The sequence below is a fragment of the Pinus tabuliformis genome, chromosome 4_2 (assembly GCF_031772625.1).
Source record: "Pinus tabuliformis cultivar Carrire ecotype Pingquan chromosome 4_2, CPIR1, whole genome shotgun sequence".
Classification (NCBI taxonomy): domain Eukaryota; kingdom Viridiplantae; phylum Streptophyta; class Pinopsida; order Pinales; family Pinaceae; genus Pinus; species Pinus tabuliformis.
The window spans coordinates 1150531770-1150548251 of NC_142304.1; the positions used below are offsets into that span (position 1 = coordinate 1150531770).

Consider the following 16482-nt stretch of genomic DNA (forward strand, 5'->3'; position numbering starts at 1 on the left):
TCATGAATTAAAAGAGTGTTCTTGGTAACAAGGACTCCACAACAAAATGGAGTTGTAGAAAGGAAGAATATAACTATATAGGAAATGTCTAGAACAATGTTGAATGAAGCCAAACTACGAGACATCTTTTGGGGAGAAACCATCAACACAATAATCTACATTTTGAATAGAGCACAAGTTAGATTGAACAACAACAATAAACCTTATGAATTATGGAAAGGTAGACCAACTTTGTTCAAATACTTCAAAGTATTTGGGAGTAAGTGATATATAAAGATAAATGAAGATAATTTAAGCAAGTTTGATTCCAAAACAAATGAAGGTATTTTTCTTGGCTATGCATATGGAAGTAAGGCCTACAAATGTTATAACAAAAGACTACGCAAAGTGGTCGAAATTATTGATGTAGGAGTGGATGAAACAATTAGTCAAAAAGAAAAGTCATAAAAAAATGAAAATCCAAAGCAGAGAATCTACAGAGAATGAGAAAAGGATGAAGAAGAGGAAGAAGAAAATAAAGAACAAGAAGAAATATAATGCCAATATCCAAATATACCATCCAGATTTATCCAAAAGTATCATCAGGAAAATCAAATTTTTGATGATATAGATACAAGAGTTCAAACTAAAGGATGATTAATATATATACCAAAACAAGCAAACTTTTATTTGCTATAAAAAAAAGAGCACGAACTTTACACAAGCTAGTGAAGATAAACATTAGGTTAATGTTATGGAAGAAAAACTAAATCATATTAAGAAGAATGAGACATGGGAACTAATGAGCGTTGGTGTTGCATCAAGGATGTTGCACCTTCCAAGGCTACCAACTTAAATTATCAACCCAGGGTTCGTACAAACTTAGAGGTGACAGTGCTATATGCACAACATGTTAAGTTCTACGCATGTCACCCTTAGTCATTAGATCAGATTAAGGTATTCAAAGATAACTCCTTTAGCTAACGACAAAGAGAATTCCTTATGAAAACATATCATGATTGCAAGGAAATGAACATGATTGTAACTACAGAAATGAAAATGCCATTCATTAAATGTAAAGGATAATTGTAATTGCATGAAAGGAATATACTAGTCTAGTTGCATAAGTAAACCATGCCACCCTACTTGCACACTAATCAAATCAATAATCTGCTTGCATGAATCATTTATCTAATTGCAACTTGCTTGAAAAGGAGGAATTCAATCTTCAACACAACTATGGAATTCAAAAATACTAAGACTAATTCTACTTGTTGTCTTGTGGTTGTAGTGGGGAAAAGATGGGGTTGGAGTGGTCTTGAAATCTTCCTTAATCATGAAATTAAAGCTTTGGGGGCATTATTCAACTTCAAAATGTAAGACTCAAGGTTAAGAGAAAATATGGTGGGATTTAAACAATGCTACAAGATTGTTATAGGAAGTGCTACTGTAATGCCCCTGATAATAATAAAAAATAAATAAAATAATATAATAAGTAAATAAATAATAAATAATAAAGAAAAGATAATAATAGTAAACAAATAGTAAATAATAATAAAAAAAGATAATAATAGTAAATAAATAATGAAGAAAATGTAATAATAATAAATAATAAACGGGACTTCTAAATAACTATATATAAAAGTAAAGTATAAAATAGTAAGAATAAGTAAAATTAACAAAAATTAAAAATGAATAAAATAAGAAAAGTTAAATTAAGAGAAATATTAAATTAAGTAAAACTTAAACTAAAGAAATAAAAGTTGCATATTGACACATCGAATGTGTCCATGCATACCCCTTCCCTTTTTTTTGGTCTATTAAATGGACGATGAGGAGGATGAGATTCATCCATTCCTTCATGAGAGAAAAGTGTTGTGAGGAAAAGGATTCCCTAGCAGTAGTATGTTGATTGAGTGTGATGACCCCGTAAAACATGTAATTATGAAAAGTTACTATGGTAAGAAACTAATGTGAACTGTTAATTACTGTTGTTAAATGATATTATTTATTTATGAAATGGAAGATATTTTTGGGAAAATGCTGGCAGCCTCCTGAGGGAGGATTTCTAAAGAAAAGGAAACAGTTATAAAACTGAAAAAGAAACTAACCCTCCAAACAGGAAAAGTCCTGGGAGGGAAAACCCTTGGGCTGTGGTGACAGACAGGGGAAGAGAAATTCCAAGAGAGGAAAAAGAAAGAAAAAGGAGGGTTAAGTCTGGTAAGGACCAGATAACCCTAGCACAACAGTGCATGAGTCTTGTTGAGGGCTGCAGGCCTGCAAGACAGCTCGGGGGGAGAATCCAATGTACTAGTGGATCTCAAGGTTGGGTGGATAAGAGCAAGCATGTAAATTGCAGGTGAATTTCTGGAGCGTTAACTCTTGGGCCTAATAGACTAGGTATGAGTTATTCACCAGAATTAGATTTCTGTATTCAGTATGCTGGGTGTATAGAAGGAAAGTATAGCTGCACCTGAGTTTCTGTTGCTAACTAGATGGAAAAGTATACATATAATATTTTAAACAGTTTCTAAGAGTGCTTAGAACTGGCTATTTAAGACAAAAACAGAGATTATCTGCTACATACTTTGCATGATAACTGTAAAGAAAACGATGCATGCTAACTGTACAAAAAGCGATGCATGTTAATTGTATAGAAACTGATGCTCATTACTGTATGGAAGCCGAAGCGTTTCTGTATAGAAACATTACAATGGTCTTGAAAGACCATAACTGTATGCAGAGTACGTGAGTGCATACTGGAAAAAAAAGCATTGAACTATTCAACAGTGGGAGAATTTATTAGCAAATATAACAGTAGAATGATTATGGAAAATAACAGAACGACACATAGATTAGTCGTATTTCTATAACAGCCGGGAAGCATATTGAAACATTAAGTGCTGTTCATAGTATATGGTGAGGCCGTTTCAAAGTAAACCCATCGGGCCCTGTACCTAGGGTTTAGTCTCATTTTATATGAAAATAAGTAAAAGACGATCACTGTATCATCGCAGAATACAAACAAATAATATCATTAACAAAGTAAATGCGACTTGATGTCACAGAACCGCTGTGGTAAACGGCCGCTTAACCGCCGTGTACAGCCATGCATTGACAAGTGAACGTAGGGTTGTTATAGACGAAACCCTCGAAAGGAACCCGTCTCGACTCTGTTAAACAGAGGAATGATAATAACCTTAAACAAGACGAGCTCAATACATTCTGGAAAGCAAGTTCATATGCATATAGACAAATAAGTTGTTGATGCAAATTAAACCAAATGAAAAACATGTACATCGTATTCAACAGGAAAAAGAAATATACATATATTAACATTGTGATAAATAAAACCCCTGAAGGGTATATCGACAGCCTGTTCACTAAATGTTCAGAGAGCCGAGATGGACTCGTTGTCCCTTCATAAATACAGATAAACCTGGGTAATTATAGTTAACATCCTTGAAAAACAAGAGAAACTGAAAGGGATAAATATCCTGACTTAAGTTGAATCGATTCGGTTCCGGCAAGGGAGGCCGTGAACCCTTAACAAAATATACATAATCCTGGACATAGTGCCAAAATGAATACAACATAAAACTGTATAACCAGATTAGACGCAGGTCCCGGCATGGAAGGCCGACCACGCATCCTAACCAGGGTTTAGCCGAATGAAGGAACCCTGAGACAATAAATAAAAAGATTGCCATGAGGAACTCCTCAGGCCGAGAGAATCGATGCAAGAGAACCCTCCAGTTTAAACCCTCACCCATCAGATTAAACCAATGCTCTGCATCAATTCATGATAGAATAAATACCTGAGGATGCCTCGGTTGTATCATTTCTTCCCTGAGCGGTAGGAGGAATGAGAAGCAATTACCTGCACATGATAAACACGTTGAAGTTAGCCGTGAATGCATAAACCGGAAATGTGAAACCCTGCCGAAACAACGCACTGTATTTATAAACAAATAATTTGACAGCTGAAAGGGAAACAATGAATCGGCGGGCATCAATCATTAGTTTACCTGAGTTAGCTTGCCAAGACCTGGCATATGGTGCAGGGATGGAGCCGCTGAATTAAGCAAGGGTTCGGCCTCTCCACCAGGTGCAAATGAACCCGAAATAAGCGACTCAGTGGTATATATGAAACCCGCTAAACCCTGAAGCAAATGTAACCCTTAGATCTGTGCAAGTGATCCTCACCGTCCATCCGGTGGAGGTTTGGCGCGCGAACCCCAGCGATTTCCCCGAGACTTCACATGGCCTCTGCACGGTGCTAGCCACCTGGCCAAGGTAGGTGAAGCCATTTAGAATTCCGTTCACACCTGGCACCGGAGATTGATCGGAAAAGCAAGCCGATGGACATGATAACCGTTGACTTAAACCTTAATATGAAGGTCGCCAATGATTCATATAACCATAAGTCAAGAGGAAACCTTAAGTTAATAGGTTGAGAATTATATATGTGTAACCATGGCAGCACGTTCGGTGCTTTAAAAGCGATTTATATATATATGTGTGTGGTTATTCTATGATCGAATATATGGAGGGTTATGAAGTAAAAGGTTTTTACAATTAATTTTTTTTTTATTTGGTATATTTACCATGGAGTCGTGACATTGAGGGCTCGGGGGTGGTTAGTCGTAGAAATATTATGTGTAGCTGAGCGTACAGTTGGGTGGAGAGTTGTCCCCAAAATATTTGTCGTAATAAGCGAAATTCAAATTGAGGGCTCGGGGGTGGCCAACGGTAGAAATATTATGTGCAGCTAAGGTTACGGTTGGGTGGAGAGTTGTCCCCAAAATATTTGTTGTAGTAAGCGAGATTCAAATTGAGGGCTCAAGGGTGGCCAATGCTGGATTAAAATAACGTTCAACTCCGGAATCACAAGTAAGGAATGTCATCGCTACAGGTAAGTTGTCTCTAATCATTTGCTCATATTTTTCGAAATTCTATGTTAATTAGTTGAATAGTCGTGTATTGATTAGCACAATTGATCTAATTAGTTGTATATTTAAAATTGGATTGTTACATATGGTATGAGAGTTGATTCGGACCAAAAATTTGAAAAGAAATATATACGACTACTATTAAAATCAATTTATTTAAACCATTTTTATAAAAAATTCTCAATTTCCAATATATATATATATATATCCTCTTTATATATTTGCATAATGTTAAATTCAATTTTTAATATATATCTATATATTTACATAATATTAAATTATTGTTCACAAAAGAGTTCGTTTACCTATCTTTAATCACTCATTTAATTGAGTGAGCTAGTTTTATAATATTTCAATAAGATTTAATTATTTATCAATAAAAATGTTCCAAGTTGTTACAGATTCCTGGGGCTGATTTTAGAGCCAACACACGACTAGACTAGAGAACTAGCTTTGTGAGTTTAGGTAGGTGAAAATTAAATTGTTTTTTTATTATTATAAATAATTATATATGGAATATCAGGCTCGTTAATAATAATTCACTGAGAAGTTGCATGGCTTTGTCAGCTTAGGTAGGTGAAAATTAAATTGTTTTATTATTATTATACATAATTATATATGGAATATCATGCTTGTTAATAATAATTTACTGAGAAGTCGCATGTCAACAATGATAATGATGATAAATTTTACTCACTATAATAAGATATTTTTTCTTAATAAATTAGTATTGACTTTTATGCTTAAATATGTTGTTTGTTACTTTTGGTGCAAACTATAAAAATACATATAATAAATATAAAGTAGCGTCCAAATAAATTCACTGAGAAGTTACATGTGAACAATGATAATAATAATAGACTTTATTAGCTATACTAAGATAAGTTTTCTTAATAAATCAGTGTTGACTTTTATGCTTAAATATATTGTTTATTACTTTTGGTGCAAACTATAAAAATACATATAATAAATATATTGACACGGGAGCAACCTACTCTTGTATGAGTTAAAACCAATAGTAATATATAAATAGTTAAATTAGTTGTCTTACTTTGAAGTAAAAAGTATTTTAAATTTTATTATTATTATTTATCTAAATTAAAAGTTATCTTAAGTTAGATATATATAACTCGTCTTATTTTAAATTTTATGATTTATTTTTAAATTAAAAATTATTTTGGAAATGGTTAAAATAAAAGCTAATTATAAATAATTAAAATTTATATTCTAAATTGTAACTTAATTATAGATAACTAAAGTTATATTTCAAACTGGAAAGTAAAACCCAAAACTTAAAGAAAAGTTCTAGTTAATTTGTTTTTTTTTTTTTTACTTTAACGGTTATGTTTTTTATTGATTGGCGGCAAAACAGCTACCGCATGCTGGATACATTGAAATAGTTCCTCAAATTTCTTGATCCTCAGAAATTTTGTTACATGGCAAATCCATGGACAAGCTTTGATTCTTAAACTTCTTTTAGGGAAAAACGCAGAGTCTCTGCCTGAGGATCTGGACATTCTTAAGGGAGCGATTGTCCACACATCCAATGGCTGTTACCTGTTGCTCCTGGGAGATTGCAGAAGTTGGCTTGCTTAAACCTGAAATGTGAGATGCTGACCACTAACTCGACTACCTGTAAGACCACTCGGATCTGGGTTTCTTCAATCTGGCAGTTGAAATGTCGACTTCCCTCTCTAATCATCAATCACACGTATGCCTCAGGACGTTTTTGAAGAGTTGTAATGCAATTTCCTTGGGCAAACAACCTGTTGTGTCTGACTTATTTAATCCGATGCTTTAATAGGCTCGTAGTTTAGATCAGCTTGCTCTAATACTTGTTTCGAACTTCCCTTTGCAGTAGACCGGACGGTGGAACCGATGGAGTTGGGACGAACTATCACAGGATCTTCTTTCTGAAGTTAATCCAAAATCTGGAAAGGAATGAGTTACTGACCGATTCAACAAGCTTGAGAATTGACAAACAGAGGAGGAATCCGAAATTTGCTGCCGTTCTTGGCTTTCTTCCAACAAGGGATTGGGAAACCAGAAAAAGACTCTTTTGATTCTTTCAGGAGCTCACCTGTACCGTGTATTCAACCAAACAGTCACACAACGTCCAAGACAGTTCAAGGTTCTGTTGGAAACAGAGCATAAGAGACTGCCAGATACAGGGATTCCAAAATAATAACTTATCATGAATGCCTGCCCTTGGAGCTAGTTGAGACAAGGTAACTGGAACAGCAAAGCCTGATGGGAATCCAAGATTGATGTCTTAGTAGCTGATCCCATATACATCAAGTATCAATTTCCTGGTAAAACCTGTTAAGGGATGATACAGAGAGAATCAATCGAATTGACTGAGAGGGTTCTTTGGCTTTTTGCTGAGCCAAGGTTGGCTTCCGAATCTGCCTCAGAGTTTAGCTGCCTCAGGATGTGGTAGAAGGAAATTTTCCGAAACTTAGCCAACATGGGTCTAATTTTCTTGAGAATATGGTCTAAATGGATCTGCAAAGGATTTGACTGTGAATTCATTGCTTGGATGATAAGCCGAGAATCTCCAAAGACCGTCAGTGATTGAATATTCCATTTAAGAGCAAGAGTCAGTCCCTGCCACAAAGCTAGAGCCTCTGCTCTATTGTTTGATTCGATTCCTAGACCCCAATGAAACCTGAGTAAAGAAGTGCCATCAGGTTTCAGAAGAACTCCGCCTCCACCCGCAGCGCCAGGGTTGCCCTTAGAGGCCCCGTCGAAGAATAGACAGTGGTCATCAAGGGCCGATCTCCACTTTAGAAATTCCTGTTCTTCTAGGCGAATTTCCCACATAGCGTGGCAAGGGGCTGGGTTAATAGAGATGGATTGATTTTTTGGGACAATATCTTTCAGCCAGAGCTCCTCCTCACTGTCAAGCTTCGCTTCATTCCTTAAGGCTGGCTTAGCTTCCAATGTTTCTCCCAATATAGCTTTGATTTTGGAAATTACGATGTTTGCTGTGCAAAATTCTCCTCTAAAAATTCTGTTATTCCTTTCCAGCCATAACTTCCAGCATATGAATTTGGGTGTCCACATCCATGCAGTCTTTAGCAGATTTTTTTTATTGAGGCAAAAGGGTGATAGCTTGGCCCACTCATGGAGCAGATTTGACACATTACTTGGCAGCTCAAACTTGTTCATTCTTGAACTCAGAACCCCCTTCCAAACTGTCTTGGCAAATGGGCACAGCAACAGCAGGTGATCAGCTGATTCTTCCTCTGATATACATAATGGGCATCTGGTTGGCCCTTCCATTCCCCGCTTTCTCAGGTTGTCTCCTGTCAGAACACTGTTATGGGCAAGCGTCCAGCTGAAGAAGTCGATTTTTGGGAGAGAAGGGAAGCTCCATATGAATTTCCATTGCGTTGGGTCTGGAGGAACATTCGGAACAGCAATCAAACTTTTGTATCCTTCAGCTACCGAGAAGATACCAGTATGGGAGCCCCACCCTCTTTTGTCCTTGGCTGATGCTGACAGAGGAGATTTCCCTTGCAGTTTGTCTAACAGTAAAGAAGCTTCTGAATGCAAATGATGTGGAACCTCTCCTAGATTCCAGTTGTCCCATCTTCTGTCAACATCCTCCGTCCAGTTGGATATGTCCCAAAGGGTTTCCTTATTGTTGGAGTGCAGCCATAGTTTAATATTTGCTAGGCCTTCTATTTGGTGTAGTGGCTGGTCTCCAAGAATCTGATCTTTCCAAATTCTAATTTTCTTCCCATTGCCTGGGATCCAGTAGAGATTGGGATTGAAGTTCTCCAGAGCTGCGATACAAAGCTTGGATATAGGGGAACCTTTGGAGTTTTTTGGGGGGAATTCCAGACATCTCAGTCGTTGACCTTGAAAGTATTTCTTCCACAGAACTTTTTTGCTCCAGCTTATTTTCCCTGCCACAATATTCCACAAAATTTTTGAGCCTAGAGCGAGGTTTTGAGCAGCCAAATCTCTCATTTGCAGACCTCCTTCTATGAATGGTTTCTTAATGGTATCCCAATTTACTAAATGAAGTCTTCTTTCATTGTTTTTCCCCCCTTCCCACAGGAACCGCCTCAGCAATCCTTCCATTTTACTGAGAAAGGTTTTGGGGGCAAGGAGAATGGAGTGCTGATAGAGAGGCATGCTTGTTAGGACAGATTTTATAAGAATTGTTTTCCCAGCAGTGTTCAGCCAGGAGGCTCCCCAGGCTTGTATTCTGAGCTTTAGCTTGTCCAGCAAGGGCATCCAATGGACGACTTTAGGGTTGGTTCTGAAAATTGGGATCCCAAGATATTTGAATGATTCCCAGTCCTGACAGATTTTCATTTCCAGAAGCCTAGCTATGTCAGCGAGATTTTTGGCTGAGCAGTTCCAGCCATAGATTGTGCTTTTTGAGTAGTTTATTTTACTGCCGGATGCTTCCTTGTAGATGTCCAGTTCCTTTTTGAAAGATCTGGCCGAATTAATGCTCGCTCCACCTAGCAGCAGAGTATCGTCGGCAAATTGGGCATGGTTTATATCTTTGACATTATGCACCATTCTAAGGCCTGGCAGAGTTTGGACTTGCTGGCAGGAATCAAGCTGGAAACTAAGAACTGAGGCTTGAATAGCATAGAGCAGAGGGGACAGCGGACATCCTTGTCTTAATCCCCTGGAAGCTGTAAAGAATTCAGTCGATCGACCATTAACCAACGGTGCAATCCAAGGAGAGGCAATGCATGCTTTCACCCAATTTATGAAGTTTATTGAGAAGCCCATTTTCATCATAACAGCAAACAAAAAGTCGTGCCTCACCCTGTCGAAGGCATTAGCCAAATCTAGTTTTATTACCATTCCTTTCTCTTTTCTCTGGCCACTTGAATGAACTGCCTCTTGAACCAGCACTATATTATCCAGGATCTTTCTTCCTTTGATGAAGCCTCCTTGGTTCTCCGGTATGATGTCCGGCAAAATATTCTTGAGTCGATTGGAAATTATTTTGGTAATCAGTTTATAGCTAGTGTTGCACAATGAAATGGGTCGAAATCTACTGAAATCTGAGGCTCCTTTCTCTTTCGGAATCAAAGCAAGGAAGGCTGAATTGGTACTGCCTCCTATCTTTGCGCAGAGTTGGGACTTCCTGGCCATTCTCAGAAGGTCTTTTTTGATAGTTGACCAGCAGGTTTGAAAGAACCTAGCAGTGAACCCATCAGGCCCTGGCGCTTTGTCCGGTTCCATGCCATCCACGGCTTTCTTGAGTTCATCCATGCTGATCGGAGCAGTCAGCATATTATTGACAGAGTCTTTCACACAATGAGGGATCAGATTATACGGATAGGCTTGAGGATCTATAGGATGGTCCTCTGGCGCTGAGTAGAGATCTTTAAAAAAGGAGAATGCTGCTCTCTTGATACCTTCAAAATCATTAACCACGGCCTCTTGGAATCGGATTTCTGAAACATTTTTGAATTGCTTTCTAGCTTCGGCATGCCTGTGGAAAAAACTAGTATTTTTGTCGCCGGCCTGTAACCATAAATTTCTAGATTTTTGTCTCCAATACTCTTCTTCGTCCCTACTAGCTTTATGAAGGGCTTTTTGCAGCTCAACTTCTTTTTGGAGTAGACTTTGGGTAATAACTGAATCCTCCATTGATGATTGGTGAACAGCAAGGTTTTCTACAGACTCTTTTCTCTTGACAGCAGGTGTTTTCAAAGTTTTAGCCCACTCCTTGAGTCTTCTCTTAAGAGCCCGCAACTTTTCTTCCCACACGAAGGAGGGGGATCCCTGTATTTTCCGATTCCATACTTCAGAAACCACCTCATTGAAACCCTCTTGCTGAATCCACAGTGGGCTAAATCTAAATGGAATTGGACCCAGAGAAACATTCATGGAGAGCTCGAGACTTATGGGTTTATGATCGGAAGTGCAGTTGGGCAGAATTTTGGATGAAGCCATAAGCCCATTAGTTAGAAAGGAGGCTTGGACAAGGAATCTGTCCAATCTAGCAGCTATATGGTTGGGGCCTAGTCTTTTATTAGACCAAGTGTATTTCCCAGCTGATGGTTTGATGTCCTCCAAATCCCAGCCAATCATGATATCTTCTACCCATTCTCTGGCCGGATCCCTTACAGGGGAACCTCCTTTTTTCTCTTCAGCAGCTAGAGTAACGTTCAGATCCCCTGCAATAATGATGTTTTCTGGGTTGTGCAAAACAAGAAATGACTGGAGCGAATCCCAACAAATTTTTTTCTCCGATGGAGAGACCGGAGCATAAAGGTTAAATATACTTACTTGTTGGCCAGAATCTTTGTGAAGGAGCTGAGTGAAAATCCAGTGCTGGCAACTTTCTTCCTGAATCAAGTCGTATTTGGAACTGTCCCAGAAGGAGGCAATCCCACCAGAGGCACCTCTAGCACTGACAGCTCTACCAGGGCCTTTGCGCCAAAATGTTTTGCTGGATTGGAGGAGAAGAGTGTCCTCCAGTTTTGTCTCCTGGATGAGAAAGATTTCAGGCATATGCAACCTCACAATATCTTTCAGGGCCTCTTCTTTCAGCCTGCTACCTAATCCTCTGCAATTCCAGGAGACGTATTTCATTATTTATTGGAGAGGGGGGGAGTGGCTCCTTTTGGAGCCTTGTTATGCTTGCGCCCGGATCTTGTGTTCATCATTCCCTTTAGAGTTTTCTGAGAACCTTGGAGAACATCCATGTAGGTTTTCTCCTCTCTCTGTTTCTTCTTGGATTTTCGGCCCCTGGTCGATTTGATAGGAGTGATTTGTGAGCTGTCTGATTCGGAGTCTCTTTCTTCTGATTCTTCCCCTGAATCAGAGGCAAGACTTATGTGTTCATCATTGCCTGCTTTTTCCCCTTGATCTGCCTTGGCTGGTTGGGCATTTGATTCTTCTTCGGTATCCTTCCTTTTCTTTGGCTGATCTTCAGTTTCTTCATTTTTCTCTGAGGTCTCCCCCTTTTCAAATGAGGGTGGGCTTTCATTTGAGACTGGATTTGTCTTGTCATTGGTCTGGGGATTTCCCTTTGATACTGATTGCTTCTTCTCGTTTGGCTTTGAGACTACCTTTCCCTTTTTTATTTCCTTCCATCCTTCTTCTTCCTCTTTGTCCCCTGACGGTGCTTTGGGGCAATTTCGTTGAAAATGGCCGTGCTCATGGCAGATTCTGCATTTGAATGGCAGTTGCTCGTAGTCCAACTTCTGGAAATGATGCCAATCTCCCACTGAAAGCTTGATGGCTTCCGGTAGTCCAGCTTCTAGGTCAACTTCCACGCAAATTCTGGCGCAAGTGTATTGGCCCTTGTTATCAGCTTTGTCTATGAATCTGCCCAGTCCGTTTCCTATCTTTTGCAGAGCTTGATAGCTCCAGCAGTGTATTGGCAGGTTGGGGAGCCGGACCCAAACAGGGACCTCCTTTGGGACATCAACTGAGGGGTCAAAGTCGGGTGTCCATTTATTCAGGAAGAGACCTTGATTTCCCATGAAGTATGGACCATTTCTGAACACCAGATCTCGGTCTTCTTTGGTAGTGAATTCGAAGATGAAGAAGCCCCTTCCAACCGCGTAGCTGATCACATTGTTGGGGAGCAGGGGTCTCCAGTTTCTTTGCACCCATTCATCAGTAGATTTTGATGTTGGCCACCGACCCATAAATTGCCCTACTAAACCTCTGTCAGCCAAGGCAAGGGCGATTTTGATTGTTTGGTCTTCTGGCAAAGCTATTTCTGGGATTTCTTCCAGCTTTTTTATAAATTTCGGGACTTCAGGTTGATTTCGTTTTTTCCCTCTCTGCGTTAGAATGCGTCTGAATGCTTCTGCTGGGGAAATCGGTGGGGTGGGAGAGGTCTCCGCACCCCCTGGAGCAGCCATGGCGGCGGCAGTTGAGCTCTGACCTAGTTGATCGCATCACAAAGCGCGCGCAGCTTTTCCTTCGCTCGTCTGATTTGACAATATTATGACCCTAGTTAATTTGTTATGACATACATAATTATTAATAATATAAAAGTTATGTATTTGTAAAAATAGAATAATTATGATATAATAACATTCTAAGAGAGGTTCATATTTTGGTCAAGTTTTTATAGATATATTTATAAAGAGATAAATATTTGCATTAAAAAAAAGGCAGAAATAGATGGTTTAAAAGTAATTAGGAGATGATTAAAAGACTAAATTGTATTTGTGATTTGAAATATATATATATATATTGAACCACACATGTCAAATTCAATTTGTTTAGAGAACCATAAAAGGGTAGTGATTTTTCTTTTTAATGTGGATAGATTTTCATGAAAATTAGATCAGTTATTTAATGTAGAACACAATACCTTCTTTTTAGTTATGCCAATCTTTTATATATTCATTTATTTGTAATTTTATTATTAAATTATCTATTAATGAACTAAATCAGGATTTTGAGTCCTTGAAAATTCAAATAAGTAGTAAAAATAAAAATAAAAAAATTCAAGATCATAAATCTATGAAAATTGCTAGCCTACCTCCAAGGCTCTCTCTCTCTCTTCCCTCCATTTGAATTGATCACAAGGATGGCATAAAGATAAAGCATAATAATTCAAAGTCAGGGTTTTAATAGATTTTGAAGCAAATCCAAATCATGTGAGCAACAAAATTTTCTTGCTATACAACTTACCTAGCCTACCTCCAAGGCTCTCTCTCTTCCCTCCATTTGAATTGATCACAAGGATGGGATAAAGATAAAGCATAATAATTCAAAGTCGGGGTTTTAATAGATTTTGAAGCAAATCCAAATCATGTGAGCAACAAAATTCTCTTGCTATACAACTTACTTTGACACATAAGACCTATGAAAAGTCATTAATATTATTCTTGTAAACAAAGTCTTTTGGTAGCAATCACATGAGAGAATTTTTTGGCCGACACATTTCGAACCAACAAGTGTGGTTCATCATCGGTCCTGATGATGAACCACACTTGTTGTTTCGAAATGCGTCAGCCAAAAAATTCTCTCATGTGATTTCTACCAAAAGACTTTGTTTAATTCATTATGGATCACAAAAGCTTGAATACATAAATATTATTCTTGTCTAATTTAAATATTTAAAAAATACGGTTGATCTATGCTTCTTCGACAATCGTACCAAACCTCGATCCCACATCTTTTCTGGAATCTAAATCGAACAATGGGTTTCTTGAAAGCACCGCCCAACTCCAATAATATGCATACACGTGCATGGACTTTTCTTTGACCCTTTGTCCACTTCAATGTGTATTCATGGCTATCATGTAAAGTGTTAAAAAAAATGAATATAAAATATTGTGGAGAATAAAAACATCAGGTGTAAAAGTATGAATTGTGCCTAAAATTTTGTTTTTGAAACAATTTGTTATTTGGAAAGGTAATTCTAGTTGCATAATAATAATAATAAAAGAATTAGTTCAAATATGGGTAGATATATTAAATTTTTGTGCCTAGAATTTTGTTTTTTAAAGAGTTTATTATTTGGAAAGATTATTCTAGTTATATAATAAATAAAAAAGGATTAGTTTAAATATTAATAATGAGTATTATGTAGAACAGATATTAGTATATAGTATAAAATTAAATAAAAAGTTTTAAATAGTGGGAATAAATTTATAAGATGTGGCTTCATCCATTTAATAAATTGGATGAAAGAGCTTGAATTTGTTTAATTATTATTAAAGTACTATGTTGAAATGGGCAATGAAGGTTGAATAACTAAATGTTAAGAGATTATCTTAGGATTGATAAGTTATTATTCTACTTTACTATTTATCAGAAGTCTATTGTAATATTTCAATGTATGAAGGTTTATAAAAATTATTATTTATAATATTTATGGGTGTGGTATTTGATTTAACAAGAAAATTGAGTGTAACTTAATAATTGATAATAATAAAAAATAAATAAAAAATTATTTGAATATTAAAAAAAATGAAAAAAAAAAAAGGAGAAGATGAAATAAAAGAATAAAACATGCAAGGATTGAGATCTTACTCTTCATGCATATACAGATGCAGATTGGGCAAGAAGTGTTGATGATAGAAAAATCACCACTGTTGCTGCATTCTATATGGGTTCCAGGTTAGTGTCTTGGTTCAACAAGAAACAAAGTTCAATTGCTTTATCTACAGCTGAAGCATAATATGTGGCTACTGCATATTGTTGCACACAACTACTTTGGATGATGCAAACTTTGCAAGATATCAAATCACATGTATTCCACCCATATCCATTCTATGTGCCATCAGTATTTCAAAGAATCTAGTCATGCACTCAAAGACCAAGCACATACCCATCAAGTACCACTTTCTACGAGAACAAGTGCTTGAACAAAAGGTCAAATTGGAGTATGTCCCCTCCAAAGAACAGGTTGTTGATATATTCACTAAACCACTGCCCAGAGAAACATTTGAATATCTTAGACAAAATATGGGAGTTGTTGCTGCATCATCCTGTTGTTAAATCCAGTTTTTTCAAAGGAAGTTTACTACACGCTGGTTTCAAGAAGTATATGCGTGTGGATACACGGGGGTTGTCTTGGCTGAAAGTGCATATGTTTTTCTAACAAAAAAAATAGTGGTAGCATAGGTTCAGGGGGAGTGTTCACATTCCACATTGTTGGCATTATGGTTGTTGAACTTAGCTATTTCTTAGTTGCATGAGTCATTAGTGTGATATAACTTCTTTTGTCATGGTCTATATTTCAATGAGTTCTATTGGTCATATGATGTAATTTATTTCCCCAATATCCTTGGGATGGATGATGTAATAATTGTTGTATTTCTGTCATGTATAAACTTTGGTATATCCCCACTTGGTTGGGCAGATGAGTCAAATATGGTGTATCCCCACTTGGTTGGGTGATTGATGTATGTATGAGTTCATGGTCATAGGGAGGTCATACTCACTTTGTTGAGTTATAATGTCATGTTATTATATTGAATCATCTCTCTGCAGACTCGGCATGTACTCAAGGGGAGTATGGATAGCATCATGCAAAGGAGGAGAGTAGAGTGGTCCGCCCTTTTCCCTTGATGTCAAAGGGGGAGAGTATTTTGGTATTTTGGTGTTGTATGGTATCTCTAACAGCATTTACAGCTTGCAGTAGTCAACACCATCATGGTTGCCATCAAGTCCAAAGGGGGATATTGTTGGCATTATGATACAAGTATTGTCCTTGATGGCAACTCTATAGATCAACTCAGTTTTGATAAGAGGCTAACAAGAATATTCAGAGGCAAAAGGGTAGTGGTACGGAGGATCAGGAAGATGGAACTAAGGTCTATTGATTAGCATAAAGAAGTTGAAGGAAGAAGATGATGTAAGAGCAATTTAAGAGATACACGCAGGTTCACTTAGTCCAAGCAGCATATACACGCAAGTACTCAAAACAAAAAAAAACATATAACGTACACATGCACTCCCATAGAAGGCAAAGCGCATACATGTTGAAAACCATGGTTTTGGTCCGAGGTATTTGATCCAAGGTATTGGTCCTAAGTGGATTCAGTCCATGGTATTGAGAAAGGCCAAAAACTATATAAAGAAGAGAGGA

The 16482-nt window shown here is 37.4% G+C and overlaps 1 protein-coding gene across 1 annotated transcript; it reads right to left on the minus strand.

Moving 5' to 3' along the window:
• Positions 1–7253: 7253 nt before the first annotated feature.
• Positions 7254–11510, minus strand: LOC149173749 (uncharacterized). Its single transcript, XM_089426817.1, has 2 exons — positions 11205–11510; positions 7254–10748 (listed from the first exon to the last, which is right to left on the minus strand). Exons 1-2 carry the CDS (start codon positions 11508–11510, stop codon positions 7254–7256), a joined length of 3801 nt encoding a protein of 1266 aa, XP_089282943.1.
• Between the last annotated feature and the right edge of the window lie 4972 nt (positions 11511–16482).

What these genes read in the sequence shown, in the direction of transcription:
- LOC149173749 (XM_089426817.1), bottom strand. Translation starts at nt 11,510, where the DNA reads ATGAAATACGTCTCCTGGAATTGCAGAGGATTAGGTAGCAGGCTGAAA. An exon ending in ACAAAGATTCTGGCCAACAA is followed by an intron (nt 10,749 to 11,204) that starts GTAAGTATATTT and finishes CTGTGGATTCAG; the next exon opens with CAAGAGGGTTTCAATGAGGT.